The 24,285-nt window shown below is 45.8% G+C and overlaps 1 protein-coding gene across 18 annotated transcripts in view; it reads right to left on the bottom strand.

The window, feature by feature from the left end:
• Positions 1–24,285, bottom strand: part of add3a (adducin 3 (gamma) a) — a 341,424-nt gene that overhangs the window by 54,368 nt on the left and 262,771 nt on the right. For all 18 annotated transcript variants that reach the window (XM_070876511.1, XM_070876521.1, XM_070876514.1 and 15 more), the window contains 3 exons: positions 12,783–12,921; positions 12,532–12,683; positions 7,299–7,379 (listed from right to left, as the gene is read on the bottom strand). In XM_070876511.1, coding sequence (XP_070732612.1) covers positions 7,299–7,379; positions 12,532–12,683; positions 12,783–12,921 — 372 coding nt within the window. The remainder of the gene's footprint in view (positions 1–7,298; positions 7,380–12,531; positions 12,684–12,782; positions 12,922–24,285) is intronic.

Below are 24,285 nucleotides of genomic sequence, written 5' to 3'. Positions count from 1 at the left end.
CCTGACGAAGAGAGTGTTTGAAGACCAAGACCTCAAATCTGGCATCAAGCTTATGGTTTACAGGGCAGTAGTGATGCCCACCCTCCTATATGGCTCAGAGACGTGGACCATATACAGTAGACACCTCAAAGCGCTGGAGAAATACCACCAGTGCTGCCTCCGCAAGATCCTGCAAATCCACCGGCTAGATAGACGCACCAACGTCAGTGTTCTTGATCAGGCCAACATCCCCAGCATCGAAACACTCGACCAGCTCCGTTGGGCGGACCACATCATCCGCATGTCCGACACGAGACTCCCAAAGCAAGCGCTCTACTCTGAACTCCGACATGGCAAGAGAGCCCCAGGTGGGCAGAGGAAACTTTTCAAGGGCACCCTCAAAGCCTCCTTGATAAAGTGCAACATCCCCACCAGCACCTGGGAATCCCTGGCGCAAGACCGCCCTAAGTGGAGGAAGAGCATCCGGGAGGGCATAGAGCACCTCGAGTCTCGTCGCCGAGAGCTTGCAGAAACCAAGCACAGACAGCGGAAGGAGTGTGTAGCAAACCAGACTCCCCACCCACCCTTTTCTTCAACGATTGTCTGTCCCACCTGTGACAAAGACTGTAATTCCCATATTGGACTGTACAGTCACCCGAGAACTCACTTTTAGAGTGGAAGCAAGTCTTCCTCGATTTCAAGGGACTGCCGATGATGTTGTGAGATCTGTGATCTGGATAGCAAATGGCCTATCCCTTTTACATATAAATGTCCAATGCCATCTTCCTCTTATCTCCCTGTCCCCTCCCCTGCTGCTAATCACACTTTTATTGCTTTGTGCTTACAGGTGATGAGCCAGAAGCATGGCAGCCAGCCCCTGATCCGTCAACATTGGCCGATGGGGGAGATGCTGAGGGAGGGAACGTGACAGTTTGGTGATTGAGCGAGACACTCCATCAGTCCCACCGAGTGGGAACACCATATCGGTCGAAGACCTTGACTTCCTGGAGTTTGAAGAGTCTGAGGCACAACACAAGGGGAAACTTGGAGGCCAGCTCCCCGGAAGGTGAGTAGGCCTTGGAGTCCTGCTGAGAGACAGACAGAGTGGACCTGGACTTGGAGGCTATGTCCAGGGAGTCCATGCAAATGCATGGTGAGCTCATGGGTGCATTGGAGAAGGTCCCGCAGACCATGGATGCATTTGCTCAGAGTTTGGGGGAGGCTGCCTCAAGCATTGCCTCTCAGCAGATTAATGAGCCCATCCTTGCCCGCTTACAGAGGGAGATGGGCCTAACGAGCGATAGTGGATCCCAGAGGGGATGGCGCGTGCCATGGTTGACATGGCAGCAGCTATTGCATCACACGCCCAAGCCATGCAAGGACTTCACGATGTGATGCTGTCTGTGATTGCTGGCGTGAACTCACAGACTGCTGCGTTTCAGGCTCAGTGTGCTCTGACTCGTCACTGAGTGATGCCATGCACACACTGATTGCTGCTCACACATATTGCTCCGGGTGCTGAGACTCCGCCCTGGGTGAGTGGCAGTGGGCCGCTGGAAATGGAAGGTGCTATCCTTGCTCAAGATGACAGCATTCCAGCTCCCACCACTGCCACTCCGCCTTTGCATCTGCTGCAGTCTACACCAGAGCCATCCGAGACTGCTGCCACCGATGCTGAAGCAGTGCAGTCCGCCCGCAGCAGAGCCTTCCAGGCCCAGAGCTGGTCCAGGCCGTCCTGCGAGGCCGTCTGTACTGTCTCCCCCACACACACAGCAGCCCTCAAGCAGCCTTGCTGTAGGCACTGATGCAACATTAAGGAGGAGCACTAGGCATTGGGGGGGGGGGGGGGGGGGCAGGTGGTCACGGTAGAAAATGCCAGAGGAAGTCCTACTGAAGACTTTGGCCACCATGGACAGATGTCCTCATTGTGTAAATAATGGTTGTAAATATGTCGTTGCATTGTTTGATGCATCTTATTGTGAGTGTGTGTGTGCCTAATATGCCACATAGATGCTGCTGTGGGTTAACTAATGGAAGGGGTCTTTGTCCAGTTCATTGTGTTTGATGGTGTTTCAACGGGACAGTGTTTTTGTTTACTTGCTGGGGAGAGGTTTTGTTGTGTTGTTGTTGGTGTCGTTAATAAAATGTTAGTTTTACCCTTTTGCATTGTCGTCTTGTATATGATTGTGGACTTTCATGGAGATGTGCCATTATCGTATCACATAGCATGGTCAGTATTAGCTGCATCCCTCGGCTTCCTCCATTCAAGAGAACCAATGCATTATGAGCCGCTGACGCGTGACTCTTGCATCGGCAGCATTGCCACGTTGCCTATACCGTGGCTGCTGCTCCTTCTCCTGGTGTGGCTGGCCATTTGGGACTTTGCCAGGCTCCTGTTCCTTATCCTCCTCCTCCTCCTGAGGTGGGGCTGCAATCCTCACGGGCAATGCCTGGCCCCTCATTATGGCCAAGTTGTGCAGCATACAGCACACCACAATGAATGAGACCTGTTGAGGGGAGTATTGAAGGCTGCCTCCAGAGCAGTCCAGGTATCGTAAACGCTGCTGAGCACCCTTATTGTCTGCTCGATGATGTTGCAGGTGGCCGCATGGCTGTCATTGTAGCGATGCTCTGCTTCTGTGGTGGGATTGCGGAGGGGTGTCATTAGCCAGGTGGCTTGTCCCAGAGCAGCCAGCTGCGCCTTTCCCGTGGTGGCTTAAACAATCGTGGCACGGTGCTCTCGCAAAGGATGAAAACATCATGTGCGCTCCCTGGATAGCGGGAATTCACTGCGAGGATGCGCTGTGTGTGGTTGCACACCAGCTGTACATTTGGGGAATGGTATCCTTTCGGTTTCTGAATATCTCTGCGTTGTCGAATGGTACTTGTAAGGCCAAGTGTGTTTAGTCAATGGTTCCTTGAACGCTCGGGAAGCCCGTAATCCTGCCAATCCCACGTACATGTTCATTCTAGCTCCCCCTGCTCACTGGGAACGTTATGAAGTCTCTTCTGCGGCCGTAGAGAGCCTTTGTGATGTGGCGATGTGCAGAGTATTGAGAGATGCTGCATATGTCCCCTGATGCAGCCTGGAAGAAGCCGAAGATATAGAAAGCCAGTGCCACAGTGAACTTCACTGCGCAGTCATGGTGCCGATGTGAGGCCGCAGGTCTGCCTGTAGCAGATGGCATATCTCTGTCAGCACTTCCTTTCGGAAGCACAGCCTTCTCACACACTGCTCCTCAGAGAGGTTGAGGTATGAGCGTTGCTGCCTGTAAATCATGGGGGGGGGGCAAGGCCTCCTGTCCCGACGTCTGCGGCCTCTCCTCATTCGCGGCCCAACATGGCCAACAGCCCTTCTATCTTCACACTACCTAACAAAAGCATGGAGTAGGCGACACTGGCGAACTAGTAATGCACCCATTAAATTATTTCACTCAAGTTGTAAGGACCTTGTAATGGCAAATAAATCTTTTGCTTTAAAGTCAGAGTTTCACACAGCGTCCTCTGTGGAAACGTTGCACTCAATGTGACCTCCGATTAATGCTCCTCCTCCCTACCTTTTAATAGGCTGCAGATAGCTCCAACGGAAGGTGGTACCTGGTTTCTCGGGTGTGATTAAGCACGGACGCACCTAATTTTTCGAGCGGGGCACTAGCATGTCGTTGCACAACGACTGACGTCATGATCTGAAAAAGTACACAGCGAGGTGGTGGGCGTTTTGTGCCGCCGCAAAACTGGCACCAAATTTCCCGGCGGGGCGCTACAAGCTGTGCAGTCGGACAAAAAGCAGTTAGAGACGCATTACCGCCCCTCCAGGGCGCTAACAGAGGCACTACACAACCAAATTTCCAGCTCATAGAGTTGCAATACCGATTTCAGCAGGTTAGTAATTGAGCAGCTAACATCATGGGTTGCCCCGACCTGTGTGAGACCACCACCGCAGGTCGGGGCTATAAATAGAGCTGGAGCACCGGGCCCTAGAACATTGTGGCGGAGGTGCAGCGAATGAGGGTATGGGGCCCAGAAGATCCGAGGGTCCAGGGGCAGCACGGACCTGCCCACACTGCAATATATGTGCGCACTAGGTCCATGCAGCAGAGCAGGTCTCCAGTCATCCTGGCTAATCCTTGCCACTGGATAAAGGTCTAGCTCTATCAAGCCTGTGTGGTGGCTGATGTGCAACGGTCACCTCACGTTAAAACAATTCACGCACAGGCATCTTCCACCCTCTCAACTGGAGTTCAGGACTGGAACATCGGGTCCTTCATCGAAACATCTGTGAACTCTCGTGGAAGCAGGTCATCCTCGTTCGAGGGACTGCCTATGATGATGATGATAAACATGTCTTGTTTGTAAGTGAATACTGAACCTGCGAGAGAACAGCGGGCCCTGGAACATCGTGGCCCCCTCCCCAACCTGCAAAAGAACAGCTCTGCAGGTTGGGAAGTAAAAGAACTGGAGTGGCATACCACTTCAACCTCCAGCGCGAGCTGTTCCAAGTGTGCGACGATTTTAAGATGGGCGACTGGGTGACGTCATCAAAACCCTGGTCGCCGTTTTAGGGCATGGGCAGGAACATAGGCAGGTCCCAGGTACAGAGGAGTGGGAAGGTCGGGGCGGATGAGCGCAAGTGTTTGTGGCGAGATGCAGTAAATGTTTATGGTGGAGGAGCGGCAAGAGATTGTGGCGGAGGTGCGACAGATGAAGGTACGGAGCCAAGAAGAGCCGAGGGCCCAGGGGCAGCACGGGCCAGCCCACACTGCGATATGTGTGCGCGCTAGATCCATGCAGCAGGGCAGGTCTCCAGTCGTCTTGGTTAATCCTTGCCAATGGACCAAGACCTAGCTCTGTCAAGACTGCGTGGTGGCTGCTGTGCAACGGTTACCACACGTTAATAAAATTCATGCACAGGCATCTTCCACCCCCTCAATTGGAGTTCAGGACTGGAACATCGGGTCCTTCATGGAAGCAAGTCATCCTCGTTCAAGGGACTGCCTATGAATTGAGCAGCTGAATCAGTATGAAGAAACTTGCATAATCTACATACCTATTATCTCCAGAACACAACATGTTCTCTGGCTTGTATCCCAATAGTTAGTTATTGTATCTTAAGGGACACTCATCACATGGAGGGGAGTTCTGCAATGATTAGTTTAAAAATAAAACTTACCACAAGGTGGATAGCCTCCAGATTAGGGCTGCCATTTTCACCAAATTTTGAGGCTCAGTACAGAAACATGACATTAGCCTTAGGTCCTTCCACCAGCCATTACTCCAATGAACCAAATAAGCAGCAGCTGATTTTAGGCAAAGACATGCCATGGTTTAGCCCTTAACCATAGAAATGCAGCAACAATCAAGTCAGTAATCCTGAGGCAACTTTTAAAAAAAAAACATTTCTGATGAATATTTTTTGTCCTCATCAAGTAAAGAATATTAGTGCGAGAAAATTGAAAAATCTTGCACTTATCCACCCACAGTCAACGCCAGACACTCTACCCTAACACGATGCCCCAAACCCCTGCCCCAGAATAGCACTCTATACTGCACCAAATGTGACATTTCCAGTTCTCACATCAGCTATCCTGTGGGCCATCCTGAGCAACTGATTCTGTAAGCAGATTGAAAGGGACAGTAAAAGGGTCCATTGTATTTGCCTTGACCAAGATGATAGGAGACTGCAATAGAAAGCTGCATGACAATCACAGCAATAAGCACTCCTAAAATTGATACATTGCAATGTTAAGCTACATTATTCTAATATTTGGGTAAAACCTAAATCTTACAAGTTATTTCTCTAACTGCCCATTGTTGCATCCTCTAAATATTTGAGTGCAATTTTGTTCTGCGAGTATGATAACTGGGTTAAACTGTCCAATACAATGTAATTGAAGACCGTTAATAGGCTGGAATTGATCCCAAGCCCCAAAAACAAAAGGACAGTACTTAAAACTAACCAACTCACAAATTGTGAAGAACACCAAGTCCGATTCTTGACCAGCACTCACTGAGTGCCACTCCACGCAGAAAGTGCCTGATCGGGGAATATGTCAAACACAACAATGAATCTGCAGGCAATTGCCTGCACGATCAAATACTCATTTTACATGTCGAACAGTAGCTGTCTGGGACTATACTTTATGGCAGAAACAAAATCAAGAAGTTGTGATGATGCCATAACATATGTGTAAAGTGTAAATAATTTATAAAATCACCAGAACCCAGAGAATGTACTTGTGTCTTAAGATGCCAAACTCGGTGCTTAATATAATCTTCTGTTTCAACTGTTTGGTATTTAATTTTTTTGTTTTACTGTGTCCTAAATTTTACTGTACAAGTTCACATCTTTTACTTGTGCTGACATGTTTCATTCCACAAATCTGTATTTTTTAGTTTACTGTTTTGATTCTCATGTTGTGTTGACGTGGCCTAGTTAAGGAGGGGACAAACCCGTAATTAGGTAACTATGGTGATGCAGCATTATATGACAGGAACAGAAATCAGTTTTTTCAGTGTTATTTGTATATATTACAAATGTAATCAGTCTTCGTGAACTAAAAGCCTTTGTTGCAGGAGTCTCCAAATGGCTCAATCGAGTAGCTGAGCTACACAGACCAGGTTGGTCCCAGGTTTGTTTTCCATTTTGCTTTGTCAGTTTAATTGTGAGTAAAGTTGCCAGAATTAGCTACAGCACCTTGGATTTAGGGGGAGGTGGGGTATAAGTCAAGGTCCTGTTCCTTGCTATTATCCAGTGATCTCTGTTAGAATTGCATGTATGTTGATGTCAGGTGATAATGTGACTAGACTCAGCTGAGACAAAATAGTCTTGATGGCCACTTGGGATAGATGATGTGTGGGGGAAAAAATTGGTGAGATGAGAAACATCTTCATTTCAAATCACAGACACATAATTTAAGAAATAAGTACTGCTTTAAGACTAGTGTCATTTTTTTTCTCAAGAATTTTCTCCTCCTCTCCTGAAGGCCTTGATCACTGCTGGGTATGGTTCCATAAGGTCATTTCAGCATCTCACCCAAACGATATTTATTTATATATAACCCTCGTCAGTGAATGTTGAAAGGCTATTCAACCATTGAGGTTATCATAGCCAAATCTGAACCTTCCCTCGCTCGACATCAAAACATGCGGATTTCCAGCAAGGGTTGTTGGATAACCATCAGGTGTAAGAACCCTGATTTTGTTTTCAACGATAGTTCAGCAAATTGTCCCATAACTAAAAAGTTTTATGTTTCCATCAATTTGTTACAGCAGAACCTTTGAAAAAGGAACATTTAAACAGATGATATATGCAAACTTACAAGATTTGAAGCTGTGGCCTCAGCATATGACAGACCCTTGGGAATAATGAGAAAATGTTCCTGTTCTTTGCTTACTCTGACCTGAAGAGAATGAAAATGGAAAACAAATATCACTAAGTTTTATAGCCAATAACAAAAGACTTAAGATACCAATCATACAATTATCACAGTGCTGTAGATAATTCCCGAAGTTGTACAAAATAAGGCTGATCAGAATACATGAACTTTAGTAACTTATTAACTGCTAGCCCCATCAGTGTTTTAACAGTTAGATGGCCACAACAAAATTCAAATGAAGCGGATCGTTAAAAAAACAGCGTTAAGCATTTTGTGATCAAGGTGATGAATGTGCACACAAGGTAATTTGGGTACCCAATGCACACCACTCCCAAGTCAAGCAAAGCACAGTCATCATAGAGTAAATCTTCCTTCACTGTACACAAATTAACCCAAGAGCATCTCATGTTACACCAGTGAAACATTTTTCCATTTCCTATTCTAATTTTCTCTGTTGCTCATATGAAAGTATGGATTCTTACTGGTTACAGTGTCATACATAGAAACATAGAAAATAGGTGCAGGAGCAGGCCATTTGGCCCTTTGAGATGCACCACCATTCAATATGATCATGGCTGATCATGCAACTTCAGTACCCCACTCCTGCCTTCTCTCCATACCTCCTGATCCCTTTAGCCATAAGGGCCACATCTAACTCCCTTTTGAATATATCCAACGAACTGGACTCAACAACTTTCTGTGGTAGAGAATTCCATCGGTTCACAATTCTCTGGGTGAAAAAGTTTCTCCTCATCTCGGTCCTAGATGGCTTACCCCTTTATCCTTAGACTGTGACCCCTGGTTCTGGACTTCCCCAATATCGGGACCATTCTTCCTGCATCTGACCTGTCCAATCCCGTCAGAATTTTATATGCTTCTATGAGATCCCCTCTCATTCTTCTAAATTCCAGTGAATACAAGCCTAATCGATCCAGTCGGTAGACATCGGGAGCAATCTGCTACCTAATCCATGGCCATTCTTCACTTGTTACTTGGCAATCTAGTTCATCGTAGATGCTGTCCTTATCTGATGTCCAAGTGAATACCTTGCAGCAAGGGTTACTGAATAGTAACCAAGTACATGAATTCGTAGCTGAGATTTTTCTCCCTAGCCCAGGAGTAGAATCTAATTATAGGACATCAACTGCTGCCTTGCTGACATGAGCTAACTCAACACAGACTGCAAATCGAACCAGTAATCTTATGGTTTGTATAGCTTGACACCACATCACAAATTTAAGCCATCAAGGGAGCACGTGGGAGATTTCTAAACATGACTTCATATGTTGCCTGATCGCTGAAAGGATTACAGTATACATTCTACATACTGCTGATTTTTATAAGACATATGGTTTGACTCAGTTAATAACAGTCTCGTTTCCGAGTCAGAAGATAGTGGGTTTAAGCCGCATTCCAAGACTTGATCACAAAATCTTGACTAATACTTTAGTGCAGTATTGCAGGGTTGAGATGCCACGCTTTAGATGAGACATTAAACCAAAGCCTTTTCAGGTTAACTTTCAAGATCCTAAAGCACTATTTGAAGAGCGTTCTCCCATTGTCCTGACCAAAATTTCTCCCAAAACCAGCACATCATCATCCATCACAGCCTAAAATATTGAGAAACCTAAATCACTCATCAATACCTAAGCCACCTTGTTACTATGTTTTAGAACTGCTAGTTAGAAACAGGCATTCTGTGTCAAACTTCCCAAAAATAAATCAACTTGTTATTCACTTCACCACTGTTTGTGGCATCTTTGTCAATGCAAATTCACCTACATACCAACATTGACTGCATTTCAAAGTAATTAATTGTATGTGAAGCACTTTGGAACATTCTGATAAACCTATGGTGCTATATATATGCAAGTTCTTTCCTTTTTCGTTCTGTCCAGGACGTATACGAACGCCAACACAAATATTCACCCAATTGATTACCTTTACTGTAATCAAGCATTTGAGTATTTGTGTGAACAGGCACAACAAGAGTAACAGAAAAAGATAGCATGTACAAGTGTTGATCCAGTGAAGTTTTGTATCCGTGGGTTGACAGTTGGTAAATTAGATTGTCACATTTATTGTAACATTCGCGGAGCAGGCTCGAAGCGCCGTATGGCCTTCTCCTGCTCCTATTTCTTATTAAGGTGTGTAACAATTTCTGGTGAATTTGATACAAGGCACCTGGAGTAAGGGAGAAGGTGTAGTGTTTACAAACGGTACGTCTCTTTTAATCTCTTTTACTGTAGAATAGCCTTGGTAGTGAGGGGGGGGGGGGGCGAGAAAGAGTATGACAGCAAGAGTTGGTAAAGGGATAAGGTCATGTCTGACTAATCCAGTTGAATTTTTTGAGGTCAATAACATAGGGGAGTGTCGACGGATATTATCGATATGGACTTCCAGAAGGTATTTGATATGGTTCCACATAGGGATTATCATAAGATGAAAGTGCACAGAATTGGAGGTAACCTTGTGAAATGGGTTGGTAATTGGTTGGGAGGTAGGAGACAGAGAGTAGGAATAAAAGGAACATACTCTGTTTGTGGGATGTGACAAGTGGTATTCACCAGGAATCTGTATTGGGGCTTCAGCGTCTCACCATATATATCAGTGACTTGGATGAAGGAATAGACAGTTGTATATCCAAGTCTGCAGATAATAGTAAGCTGGGAGGCACAGTGGCATGTGTAGATGGAAACAGGAAATTTCAAAGGTACACAAACAGATTAAGTTTAATCCAGCTCTTTAAAATGATAAAAGGATTCAATAGTACAGACACAGATACACTAGTTCTGCTGGCTGGGGAATCCAGAACAAGGGGACATAATCTTAAAATTCGAGCTAAGCATTGAAGAGTGAAATCAGCAAGCAATTTTTCACACAAAAGGTAGCAGAAATCTGGATTTTCCCCCCCATCTCCAAAAAGGCTGTGGATGCTGGAATGATTGAAATTTTCAAGATTGTGAAGGACAGATTTTTGTTAAGTAAAGGTCTCAAGGGATATGAAGCAAAGGCAGGTAAAATGGAATTGAGGTACAGACCAATCATAATCTAATAGAATGGCTGGAACAACCGCAAGGGACCGAATGGCCTACTCCTGTTTTGATGTGTTTGAGAGTTATAACATGGCAGCTCCAAGCTAGCCAAAAAGACTTAATATAGGAAGTTCCTTCAGTGAGCTGAATTCTGGTACACTGTAGCAATGAATTTAACACCGATTCAGATAATTTTGGACAAGTTTTTCCTCTTCAATTACTATTGGTCCTGAATTTGTGGTCAGTATGACAGCGTACACTCGGTACGCCGTTATACCGCCTTTGAAATTGACCGCAAGTTTGGGATTTCCGTATAGCATGCTTGTGCTAAATCCCAAACTTGCGATCTGACAAGTTCCAAATCGTGCTTTGCTGCACGTTTCACCTACCCATTGAAAACAACGTCCCAACAAAAAGTTCGGCGAAGTTCCCACCTACTGCGCATCAATTACTCTGGAAAAGCAGCTGGTGCAAACAAGCGCAGGAGCCTGTTGCACAGTGTGTGGGGGGGGGGGGGGGGGGGTGGAATTCTATTAATTGGTGGCAGCTGACGAGTGTTTCCAGAATTTTCCGATTAAAAATTTACTGGCCAGACACAAAGCTCTTTTCACGTAATCTTTCCTGATGAGTTTTTGAACCCAGAAATTAAACACTGTAAACACCAGCAAAAGACACTCTATAGATTGGACATATTGCTTTAAGGGCAAAGTTTTTGTGTGCCAATTATTTCTCAACATATTACAATAAAAATAAATGACTTATTTATAGAAACATTTTGTATTGGGGTTTTCTACTTTATGGGCACAATTCAAATAATGGAGCATCTAATCTAATACTGAGTAGGTAAAAACCATGGGGCAGATTTTCGGCTCCTCTCCGCTCCGTTTTTCGCCCGGTGAGGTGTTCTGCCTGGGCGGTCAGCCTCCAGTGCTCCATAGCGATCCTTGGGTCCGGTTTTGCGGCGGCGTGGAGCAGCACCGCCAGAAGAGCTACGCTGGTGTGCAATGCCCCTGGTTGCGACACCGGCGTGAGTTTTGACTCTTGACCGACCTGTACGCCGCAAAGCGCACCCCGCAGTTAATGCCTGGGAAATCGGGCGTTGCAATGATACTGACAGCGGAGAGGTAAGTGATGGACTCCTAAGGCAAGTGTGATTGTTTTTTTTAAATTTCTTTTGCGATTTGTGTTGTGGTGGCATGGGCAATGTTTTGGGAATGTTTTTGTGGCTTTTCTTTTTTTTTAAAAAAAGATTTCACCCCCCCCATCCCCCAGGTGTCTCTCGGGAGTGCTCCCGGCCTGGCTCTTTAGCTTGGGAGTTTCCCATGCTGACGCCTCCCTTAGTGCTGCGCTGCGCCCCGACTCAGGGTCTAGCTGCCCAATGTTACTTACTGAGGCGCAAACTGTTCCCGGGTGCAAACTTTAGCGCCCCACCGCCATTACCGCCCCAAAAACATCATAGCTGAAAATCCAGTCCCATATATCTAACAAATGTATATTTATTATTTACAGAGTGTTGAAAGATGTTTGATCAAAGGTATATCCGCCATAACCAAAATATATATACCTACATTTTTGAATTCCTTCAACCAACATTTCCAATTAAGAGTGTCTTCTATTGACATATTTACAATAGTTATCTCCTCTGTTTCCTGATTAGCTGAGAGTTAGGAAGTGAAAGGAGCACCACTGCATGTGATCCCAGGTTCGCATACACACAGTGCGTTCCTGGGATCAACTCTGCAGCGTCTGAAAACAACTTCACAACAGGGGGGGTTCACACGAGATAAGTGTGGATTTCTTTCGGATGTCACCGGCACACTCCTTAATTATGCCGTCTACCGCAAATTCAGGGCTATTATATTTTATTATTTTCTCAAACGCAGAATAATTCCTGTGGTGATAAAATCAAGAAACCAACTAGGAAGCGGTACTCAGTAAAGAGAAATCAAAGAACTCAACTGTTAAGCTGTAAATGGATTACAAGGAATTTTCTAAATTTTAAGACATGTATTTAGCAGTAATTCTTTCATCACATTTTTAGGGTTAGTGGTATATTTAGGCTTCTCGGGTCTAAAATTGGAAACTGGGAGGGGAGAGAAAATATCGTAAAAACTAAATAGACTGCTGTAATGCATACTTACTGTTATGTAGGTATTGGTTAAATGTGCCCATCCAAATAGATCTACCATTCTATAAAGGCTTGCAACTTTACAGCGGGTCAACTTTTCTCCTTTCACAAAAGTAGCGGACTCAATGCCACGTAGATCATTGATGGGTGTGGCTATTCCTAGACCTAAAGAAAATAGAAAGTTTGACAGAATTCAAGACAACACATCTGAGTTCTCCAATATATATATTTTTTGAAGTATAGAAAGTCTTTTCAGGCACTTACTAAGTTGTGCTGTGGGTAAAGCTGCAACAGAACTTGCCATTACAAAATCTGCTATTTGTCGTAGGGCAAGCAGACCAGCAGGATTATTCCCCTTTTTCATCTGTTCTTGAATAAGGATCTCAAGCTCATCTCTGAAGGCCTTTAATCAAATGTATTTGTATTAAAACAGGAATACGAAATCATATAAATCTACTGGCCTATGCAAAAATTTAACTACCCAAAGGACTAACATCTTACATGCACAAATCAGAAATGACAATTTATGTGCGTCAGATAAGCAGAGAGCAAATATGCCAAATGCCCTATTCCACACTATGTTGTTACAACACTCCTGTAAGGAAATACTTGCAGAAATTAAAATAGATCAACTGAAAAAAACTGAATCAGACATCACAAAGCAGCTTCATTTCTTCAATTATTTCAGTTAAAATCTGTTACAAATAGAATGACATGGCCAGTCAATGTGATCATAAATATCTATACAGTACTTGTGAAGCAAGCATAAATCACTTACAAATTATCTGATTAGCCTCACATGGAGAGTAATTAAGTCATGGCTGGATGCCGTTTTTTTTTTAAATGAAGACATAAGCTTCAGCACACAGCAATGTGGAATTATTTAAAGTGCTTCAGGTTCTGCCAGAAAACTGTACCCATAGGACAAATAGCAATATCTCACCTGCTAAATAGCTACCCAAAGGAAAGTCCCTCCAGTCCAAAACTTATGAGTCTCTCACATTTATGAATTAACTGTTGTAAACTCACCATCACCGATGGAAAAAAATCTTAACTCTAAGCATCAATAAACCATTGAACATTTATCATAGACTTTTAATCGTGGATTAAAAAATATTTTTAATCAATCTTTATTTGTCGTGCTTAATCAACATTTCATATTCAAAAGCGGTTTAAGTTTGAGGAAGAGAGCATTTAGGACCAATTTTGACGACAGCTACCTGAATTAAATCTTTCCATGTACAAGTCTCAATTCTCTAAACATATTTTCATATATTTGCAATCTCCTCTCCTACCATCCCTTACCCTCTTCCTTCCCTGAAAATTTCGACGCCATACTGAAGTATGACTTCATGGGTATCAATCATCCTTGGATACCTTTCCCAAGAGTCCGGACAGTGAATATCAGGCTGTTTGACAATGGGTGCAGGAGGGAGACATCACAGCTGAGCTTATTCCTACTCTTCCCCAATGTCCACATATATACATGCACTTCCAGCAAATTGTGCCACAATGCACGCAGCAGGAGCCTAATAAGGTATACAGCAGAAACGTCAAATAATTTTCTCAATGCCTTCTCCACTTCCTATGTGGAATACTGCTGAGGCATTACTTGTTGCTTCCTACATCAGTAACTCATTAGGTGGGAAATTACAAGGAAAGTAACGCGGAGTTGGATCACTAACCCTAATGTACCCCAAAAGCATTTCCATCATAATAAAACGTCTCACTGCATTTTTTGCTTTCATGCAGAAATGCTACTGCAGATCTCAAAAGGCTTAAAGTAACAGAAATGTAACCAATCATGTGACAATCACAATATCCGGGGATATAAGGAGGAGCCAGCCACTGCACGAGCTAACCTAGGAGTGCGACGGCTTCGAGGAGGGCGACTGGATTGACGTCACTATAATCCAAGTTGCCGATTGGAGCGTGGGCAGGACCATGGGCGGGATCGGGACCCAGGTGCAGGAGGAGCGCCAGCGAGAAGCAGAGAAACAACGAGGTCGGGGCCGAGGTGAGGCGAGAGCCCGGGGCCCAGGAGGGGCGGTGTCGTGGCCCAGGAGCGGCGCAACATATAACAGCTGGGTCGGGGCCCAGGGATGGCGATCACAGGCCAGAGTGAGGCTTTTAGGCCCGTGCGGCAGAGCTTGGTCTCTAGTCATCTTAGTTAACCCAGGTCACTGGACCAAGGCCGTGTCAAGCCCGTGTGGTGGCTGGTGTGCAATGGCCACTCCACATTAAAAGAATTCGTGCACAGGCATCTTCCACCCTTCAAGATGTAGCTCGGGACCTGGAATGTCAGGTCCCTCATTGAAACACCTGTGAACTCATTTTTTTTTGGTGTGGAAGCGGGTCATCCTCATCACAAGGGACTGCCTAACACTATCCCATGAGCTGTCAATAGTCCATTTTGAAAATTTTTCAAAGTTCAATTTCCAAATGAATTGCAAATCACCTAGTTTTTATATTCCACACATACAACTGAATGCATTACCATTTACCATGTTATTTTATTTAGCACTGTGCCAGGGTTACCACATTCATTAGACAAAATATTGTGGATCACATGCATGATCAGAGAGAAGATACTGATCATTTAATCTGCTGTAACATTCCATACTCAGTGTGAAATGATGTCTGGAAAGCTTGATTTAGATGTGACACAGCAAGAGAGTTCACTGAAACCCCAATACATACAATAGAGTGAACCCACATCTAACCTTTCACCAATGACTGACCAATGTTAAGGCTCCACCCTCAACTGCACTAACAAAGAAACACTGCGAGAAGGCCAGATTTTTTTCTTAACGGGGAATAGAAGAAAACTGCAGTCAAGTTTTTTTTTAAAACACATGGAGGTGGGAAAATCAAGCACAGGTGCTAAAACACACCATCCCAGAGATCAAAGAAGAGGAAGACAAGAGAAGAAAAACTTTACCCAAATCAAACAATTTAGACAAGAAAAAACCTAAATTTAACAAAAAGACTGAAATATGTATTTTAGCGAATGAAATGAAAGATATTGGGCCCAAGTTTCCACATGATTCGCGCCTGATTTTTTAGGAGCAACTGGTGGAGAACGGACTATTTTAAAAATCGCAATTCTCCACATTTTTTTTTCTGCAGTTCTAGTCAGGTAGAACAGTTCTAGTTTAGAACAGAATTTTTTCTTCAAAAGGGGGCGTGTCCGGCCACTGACACCTGATTTGAAAGTTTCCACAGTGAAAATGTACTCCAAACTAAAGTAGAATGGAGCCAGTGAAGACTTTTGTAGAACTGAAAAAACCTGTTCTACACATTAAAAAATCAGGCGCAGGTTACAAATTGGCGTCCAGAACGAGGTGGGGGGATGGGGGGGGGGGGAAGGGAACTCATTAAATTCGACAATAAATCCTTATTTATACTTCTACAAATATTATACAAATAAATCCAACCTGATTAAACATTTATAAGCAAAGAAAAGATTAAATAAACCATCTTCCTACCTGTGTGAAAGTGCTTCAGCCAGGGAGAATTCTGCAGCCATTCGTGCCGCTGAGAGGGGGGGGGGGAGAGGGGGGGAGAAAGCCGTTCGTGTCGCTGAGCGGGAGGGGGAGAGAGAGAGAGAGAGAGAGGGGGGTAGGGAGGGAGAGAGAGAGAGAGGGGGGTAGGGAGGGAGAGAGAGAGAGAGAGGGGGAGGGAGGGCGAGAGAGAGAGGGGGAGGGAGAGAGAGAGAGAGAGAGGGGGAGGGCGAGAGGGAGAGAGAGAGAGAGAGAGCGGGGGGGGGGGGGGGGAAGAGAGAGAGAGGGGGGGGGGAAGAGAGAGCGGGGGGGGAAGAGAGAGAGGGGGGGGGAAAGAGAGAGAGCGGGGGGGGGGGAAGAGAGAGAGAGAGGGGGGGGGGGGAAAAGAGAGAGAGCGGGGGGGGGGGGGGAGGGGGAGGTCAGGTCGGATCGGATCCAGTCCGGGAGTCGGGTCCAGGGGGGGGGGGGGGGGGGGGGGGGGGGCGCGCGAGTCGGGTCGGGTCAGTCGGGGGGGGGGGAAGCGGGGGTCGGGTCGGATCGGGTGTCTGGTCGGAGAAGGGGAGCGGGTGTCGGGTGGGGGGGGGGGGGGAGCGGGTGTCGGGTCGGGGAACAGGAGCGCGGGTCGGGTCAGTCGGGGGGGGGGGGGGGGGGGGGGGGGGAGAGCGGGTGTCGGGTCGGGGGGAGAGCGGGTGTCGGGTCGGGGGGAGCGGGTGTCTGGTCGGCGAGGGTGGGGGGGAGCGGGTGTCGGGTCGGGTCGGGGGGGGGGGGGGGGGGGGGGGGGGGGGGGGAGAGTGGGTGTCGGGTCTTGTCGGGGGCGGGGAGCAGGAGCTGGCCGTGGGAGGAGCCTTATCCACGCAGCCCCAGTGAGGCCATTCGGCCAGGGCTAGGGGCTGCGTGCTTCGGGCCCCTCCCACACAGTTCGGCGCCTGGAGCTACTGCACTTGCGTGCCCACTGTAGCACGCATGTGCAGAGGTCCCGGCACTGTTTTCAGCGCCGGGACCTGGCTCCGCCCCCCCCCCCCCCACAGCTCGTGCTGGCTGCGCCGAGGGCCAGAGGACCTGTAAGTAGGTGGAGAATACCGAGGACTTTTTTAGGCGCCGTTTTAGGCGCGAAAAACGGGCGCCCAGCTCGGAGGGGCGCCCGTTTTTTTTCTTGTGGAAACTTGGGCCCATTGTTTCAAAATAAAATTTTGAGCTGTATTTCAAAACTATCAGGCATAGCATGTTTACAGATCTGCATTTTTGCTGAGAATTTCAGGTTTCCATTTTAGTGGAATAAACGGCAGCAGATTTAACAACATTTCACAATACTCTAGATTGCAATACTCTGATCTGTTTAATGAAAAAGCTGATCGACTATTGCATGCAAGTTATTTTACAGCGTGAACTTCCCGACTTCATTTTAATTTCATTACAGGAGACTGAAAACTATCTCTATGCTGATTTTCAACATTTCGAACTGTGCATGCAGTCTAGAAAGTCTACCTAGTAGTAATGCTAGATGAAAATCAATCCTCTCTACTTTGAAGTGAAATAAGAAGGAAGCAGAGTAAGATCACACCTGTCTTGTAAATAATTAATATAAAAGCTATTGTAGATCAGTAAAAAAAAATTACAAGGCAGATAACTATTCAATTTGTTGCTATACATTTACTTACATAAGTTCATTTTTCAGATAAATGCAACACCATCTGAATGCAAATTCTTCTTTCTATGTTGTCTTTAGAGTCCTTGGAATGGCAGCATTTACATCTTTGGACTCATTGAAATCAGTGTGAATGGATGAACAATAAACTACGAGCTAATGCACTTATTTGTATGTAGTAGTAATTTTTTGTGTGTGTAATGAACTGCATTTAAGAAAAATGACCAATCTCTTGCGTAATCTGTATCTATGCAGTAAACTAGCTCAGACAGGCGTGAAACTAGAAGAACATGGGGGCTCCAAAGTACAGGGTTAGGAGTTACAATCCAGGCCAGATGGTTATTTTAATTTCCCTGCTCTAAATGACAAGTTTTATTACTTTTTTTGCCAGGTCACTAATTGGATCACTGCATGGAAACACTGTATTCCATTTCGATGGGGGATGGGAAGCCTTATTCTACAGCTGACCACAAAGCAGGAGGTACATATCAGTTATTTAGGCTCAAGAATGAAACAAAGCAGGAGTTATGCTCAACAAATTTGAAGATTTGCAGTAAGTTTTTGGAGATTTTCTTCCTCCACTTTTTTCCCAATCCACATTCCCTGGTTTGAGCCAGCATGTCTGGGTAATATGACCAACAGCAGCTCAGCTGACCAGCTTTCCATGGGAAGGAGGCGTAGGTAGAAAACACCTAAATTTGTGTCTCAGAAGCATTAAAGATAGATTATCACTATTTATGAATGGAGGATAAACACAACAGATATCATCATCATAGGCGGTCCCTTGAACGAGGATGACTTGCTTCCACGAGTTCACAGGTGTTTTGAGTACATACACAGGACAGGAAAAGGCCGTCAAATCATCACGCCGGCCCCATCCAGACATGAAGCAGCCACAGTCACAACTTACCCTAGCAGCTTAATCATGTAATCTCCTGGGAGCAGCAAAAGCTAACTCGTCAATCAAATAAAACTCCAGGAGAACACAGTAAGTAATGAATCCTACTATTCTCATCTACCCCACATGTCTATAATTGGAAATAACCGTCTCTCTTAGGAAAAGGTCTAACTCCCTTTTAAAGCTCTGCACGGAATCCATACTCACTATACCTTTCAGATAATCGGTTGCAGACGGCAATGACTGTGAAAATAAATAATTCTAACATCTAACCTAACTCTTGGCCTATTTTATATACATGCCCCCTATTTATTCCATTCCTATCCATCTTAAATAACCGATCCAATTGGATAGAATCTAATAATTTAGATGAGGGGATTAAATGTAGTATCTCCAAATTTGCGGATGACACTAAGTTGGGTGGCAGTGTGAGCTGCGAGGAGGATGCTATGAGGCTGCAGATCGACTTGGATAGGTTAGGTGAGTGGGCAAATGCGTGGCAGATGAAGTATAATGTGGATAAATGAGAGGTTATCCACCTTGGTGGTAAAAACAGAGAGACAGACTATTATCTGAATGGTGACAGATTAGGAAAAGGGGAGGTGCAACGAGACCTGGGTGTCATGGTACATCAGTCATTGAAGGTTGGCATGCAGGTACAGCAGGCGGTTAAGAAAGCAAATGGCATGTTGGCCTTCATAGCGAGGGGATTTGAGTACAGGGGCAGGGAGGTGTTACTACAGTTGGACAGGGCCTTGGTGAGGCCACACCTGGAGTATTGTGTACAGTTTTGGTTTCCTAACTTGAGGAAGGATATTCTTGCTATTGAGAGAGTGCAGCGAAGGTTCACCAGACTGATTCCTGGGATGGCGGGATTGACATATCAAGAAAGACTGGATCAACTGGGCTTGTACTCACTGGAGTTCAGAAGAATGAGAGGGGATCTCATAGAAAAGTTTAAAATTCTGACAGGTTTAGACAGATTAGATGCAGGAAGAATGTTCCCAATGTTGGGGAAGTCCAGAAGCAGGGGTCACAGTCTAAGGATAAGGGGTAAGCCATTTAGGACCGAGATGAGGAGAAACTTCTTCACCCAGAGAGTGGTGAACCTGTGGAATTCTCTACCACAGAAAGTTGTTGAGGCCAATTCACTAAATATATTCAAAAAGGAGTTAGATGTAGTCCTTACTACTAGGGGGATCAAGGGATATGGCGAGAAAACAGGAATGGGGTACTGAATTTGCATGTTCAGCCATGAACTCATTGAATGGCGGTGCAGGCTCAAAGGGCCGAATGGCCTACTCCTGCACCTATTTTCTTTGTATCTATGTTTAATACCATAATTTAAAAAACCTCACTTAGCTCCTATAAGCCTAAATTTCTCTGGTGAAATTGGGCCCACCTCTGAGTCTATCCTAATAAGTAAAAGCCCCAAGTCCATCTTCTTCTGCATGATGTCCAAGGTCTTGATATCCCTCATCGTGTGAAGACCACAACTGAATACATAGAAACACAGAAAATAGGAGCAGTAGTAGGCCTTTCAATATGTTCATGGCTGATCCTCTATCTCGACACCATAGTCCCGCTGTTTCCCCATACCCCTTGATGCCTTTTGTTTCTAGAAATCTATCTATCTCCCTCTTCAATATATTCAGTGACTTGGCCTCCACAGCCTTCTGTGTTAGAGAATGCCACGCTCTTGAGTGAAAAAATTTCTCGTCATCTCGGTCCTAAATTTCCTACCCCGTATCCTGAGACTGTGACCCCTTGTTCTAGACTTCCCAGCCAGGGGAAACATCCTCCCTGCATCCAGTCTATCCAACCCAATCAGAATTTTATACAATACACCAAAGTTTGGTACAGCCCAAGTATAGGGATGGGTCCAAGTTCAACATGTGCGAGTGCACGAGAGACAGACAGTGAGTGAGAGAGCACGAGAGGAAGTGAGCAAGAGAGGGAGGGAGGGCACGGGGGGGGGGGGAGGGAAAGAGAGCACGGGGTGGGGGGGGGGGAGGGAAAGAGAGCGAGCGAGCACAGGGGGGAGGTGAGAGAGAGAGAGAGAGAGCCAGAGCACGGGTAGGGGGGGAGAGAGCATGAGGGGTGGGGGCGGAGAGAGAGCACGAGGGGTGGGGGCAGAGAGAGAGCACGAGGCGTGGGGGGGGGGGGAAAGAGAGCACGAGGAGGAGTGGGGGGGGGGGAAGAGAGCATGGGGAGGGGGGGGAAGAGAGCACAGGGAGGGGGGGGAAAGAGAGCACGAGGAGGGGTGGGAGAGAGAGCACGGGGGGGGGGAAAGAGAGCGAGCACGAGGGGGCGGGAAAGAGAGAGTATGATGGGGGGGGAAAGAGAGCAAGGTGGGGGGCGGGGGAGAGCACGAGGGTGGGTGGGGGGAGGGGGAGAGCACGGGGGGGGGTGGGGGAGAGCACGGGGGGGTGGTGGGGGAGAGCACAAGGGGGGAGGGGTGGGGAAGAGCACGAGGGGGGGAGGGGTGGGGAAGAGCACGAGGGAGGGGAGGGGTGGGGGAGAGCACGAGGGAGGGGAGGGGTGGGGGAAAGCACGAGGGTGGAAGGGGTGGGGGAGAGCACGGAGGGGGGGGGAAGAGAGCACGAGTGTGGGAGGGAGCACGAGTGTGGGAGGGAACAAGAGGGGGATGGAGGGAGCACGAGAGGGAGAGAGTGAATGAGCGCGCGTGAAAACGAGCGAGCGCTGTAAGAGAGAGAGAGAGAGAGAGAGAGAGAAAGGCTCCTTGTTGGCCACGAGGAGCAGGAGTGCACACACAAAGCAGCAGGGGTCAATGGATAGCAAATGAAGTGCAGGAATCCTGGGTGATTCCCCCTCCAGCCTAGGAAAATGAAGGTAAATTATTGTGCCCCCACAGCCGTCATATCTGAGATCAGCTAACAACACAGACCAGGAATTGAAGCAGCATCTTTCCAGGTTTGGATGGCTAAGTACCACACCAGGAATTTACCGATGGAACCACAGTGAGAGTTCAATATGATCAATTTGAATGTAATGTGTAACTAATGTGAAAATGTCAAAAAAGCTTTGCCAAAAGGAACTTGAACAGTCAACAATGATCCTTTCATAAGTAAAAACAGAAAATGCTGGAATTACTCAGCAGGTCAGGCAGCTTCTGGCAGCATCTGTGGCCTGCTGAGTATTCCCAGCATTTTCAGTTTTTATTTCAGATTTCCAGCATCCAAAGTATTTTGCTTTTGTATTAATGCTCCTTTCATCCTATTGGTTCACAAAGACACCAGTACAGTGCAAATAAAAATTTAACCAGACCACTTTCAATGGTTTTTGATAAGAGGATTTCTCTATAGAAAACATAATTGTTGAGTAACATCGTTCCTGCTGTGAACTGTCAATTAATTTCAATTCAAAGCAAATATATATAATTTTCCAGAAAGCAAATTGATTGGAACTAGGAATCAACACAGGAGCCACTCCTGTTTGTTGCCCGAACAGAGCAATTCTGTTTCAGTAACTGAACATTTCCTTGCCATCTTTGCAAAGCATCCAACTCTGCTGCTGTAGTCATTTTGAATGCTCAATAGTGGTTAATCTTTTCTGACAAATGAATGTTTAATGTTTGTGCCCATTCTGTATATTGCAAAGTATTTTGTTTTATTTTTGCTTCTGCAATAGGGAATGGCTAGGAATTTAATTTCCTTACTTTGGATTTTAATGTGGCACTTCTAAGCCTTTAGAAGGGGACATGTGACCGAGCTTAGTGTATGTGTTCGCTGTAAGCTGCCAAAGAACACAAAGGCAGATAAAGGCCGAGAGTCGTATGTTCAACTCACACACGGCTAGACCTTCCCATCTTTAAAGCAGACATGTGTAAAGACACACTATTTACTGCTGATTTACAAAATAAAATCTCAACCATAAAAGTCACTTCAATAACTACATTGTTCCAAGGCAGTTTTATCAAACACAAAGCCATCAATGTTTTACAATATTTTGGTTTATGGAAAGATAATGAGTCACTGTGTAATTGGATCGGTCAGATCATAAGGCTTGGATTTTACAACTGGTTTAGGTCATTCAGAACCCTTCTTTAGGTCTGTCTGTAATCTTTATTACTTTAAAAGTTACATTTAAGAGGAAAGCAAGTTAATGCTTTGGACAAGGCCCATAAGAACTAGTTCCAGCATTTTCTGTTTTTATTCCTGAGGCTAGATATTGCTTCACCAATTTAAACCCAAGCAATTGTTTTGAAAATAAATCCACACAAATCAGACCGTGTGTAGGGTAGACTGAAGAAATATGGAACTGATGGCCGAAAGCATGGTAAAAGGTCAAAGTGCAATACATTTGGTTGTCCAACTACAAGCACAAACGCATTAATATCCAAATACCTCTGGGGAGAAGGTACTGTTTGGTGCTGTTCTAAGCCATTGTGACAGAGGCCAGGGTTTTCAGCTTTTGTCTGGCCAGCCTGCGATTTTTCAACCCATTGACTAGTGGGCAGGAAAACTCTGGCCAGAAGGTTTCAGTTTGAAATCTCTGTTTCAAGTTAGTTGATCTTAGCTTGGGATACTGTAATGAGCCTTGCCACCTCATGGCTAATAAATGAAGTGGGGGGGGGGGGGGGAAGAGAGAGAGAAATAATTTATATTTCTACCAATTTTACTTATATTCATCATCATAGGCAGTCCCTCGGGATCGAGGAAGATTTGCTTCCACTCTTAGCATGAGTTCTTAGGTGGCTGTACAGTCCAATACGAGAACCACATTTTCTGTCACAGGTGGGACAGATAGTCGTTGAGGGAAAGGGTGGGCAGGGAGCCTGGTTTGCCGCACGCTCCTTCCGCTGCCTGCGCTTGATTTCTGCATGCTCTCGGCGATGATACTCAAGGAGCTCAGCACCCACCCGAATGCACTTCCTCCACTTAGGGCAGTCTATGGCCAAGGACTCCCAGGTGTCAGTGGGGATGTGCACTTTATCAGGGAGGCTTTGAGGGTGTCCTTGTAACGTTTCCGCTGCCCGCCTTTGGCTCGTTTGCCATGGACGAGTTCCGAGTAGAGCGCTTGCTTTGGGAGTCTCGTGTCTGGCATGTGAACTATGTGGTCTGCCCAGTGGAGCTGATCAAGCGTGGTCAGTGCTTTAATGCTGGGGATGTTGGCCTGGACGAGGATGCTAATGTTGGTGCGTCTGTCCTCCCAGGGGATTTGTAGGATCTTGCGGAGACATCGCTGGTGGTATTTCAACAGCGACTTGAGTTGCACTCTTCCAATACACGATGTGTAATTTTCTTCTCTAGAAGAACATCCATTATACACAGAGGGGTGGATTTCCACGTGTGCCATGAATTTTTTTTTCCAAGTAATTCAAGCAGTTCCAATGAATTGTATTGCACTTCACACAACTGATTGCAGCTGTTTTGCTTCCAACATTGCATATACTTCTTTTCTAGCCAAAATCAGCACATTAAAGTCGAGATGTAGTTTTATTCTGATTGTGCTTGTAGATTATTTTTTGATTTGCGATCATCGTTTGTGCGGGGGTGGGGGGAGAACAACATTTTTGTGTGAACTTTTTAGAGATAAGATTGACAGCAAAATCGCAAAGGAAGTCGCACAGTGTGCCACAAGAGACCACCTTTTCAACAAGACAGATCCAAAAATCCACTGAAGAATCTAGGAAAGTGGAGAGGCACTGTTCTAATTGTATGTAGCACAGAAGAGTCACACCATTTCAGGACAATGCTC

The sequence above is a fragment of the Pristiophorus japonicus genome, chromosome 3 (assembly GCF_044704955.1).
Source record: "Pristiophorus japonicus isolate sPriJap1 chromosome 3, sPriJap1.hap1, whole genome shotgun sequence".
Lineage (NCBI taxonomy): Eukaryota > Metazoa > Chordata > Chondrichthyes > Pristiophoridae > Pristiophorus > Pristiophorus japonicus.
This window is presented reverse-complemented; position numbering and strand designations above follow the sequence as displayed.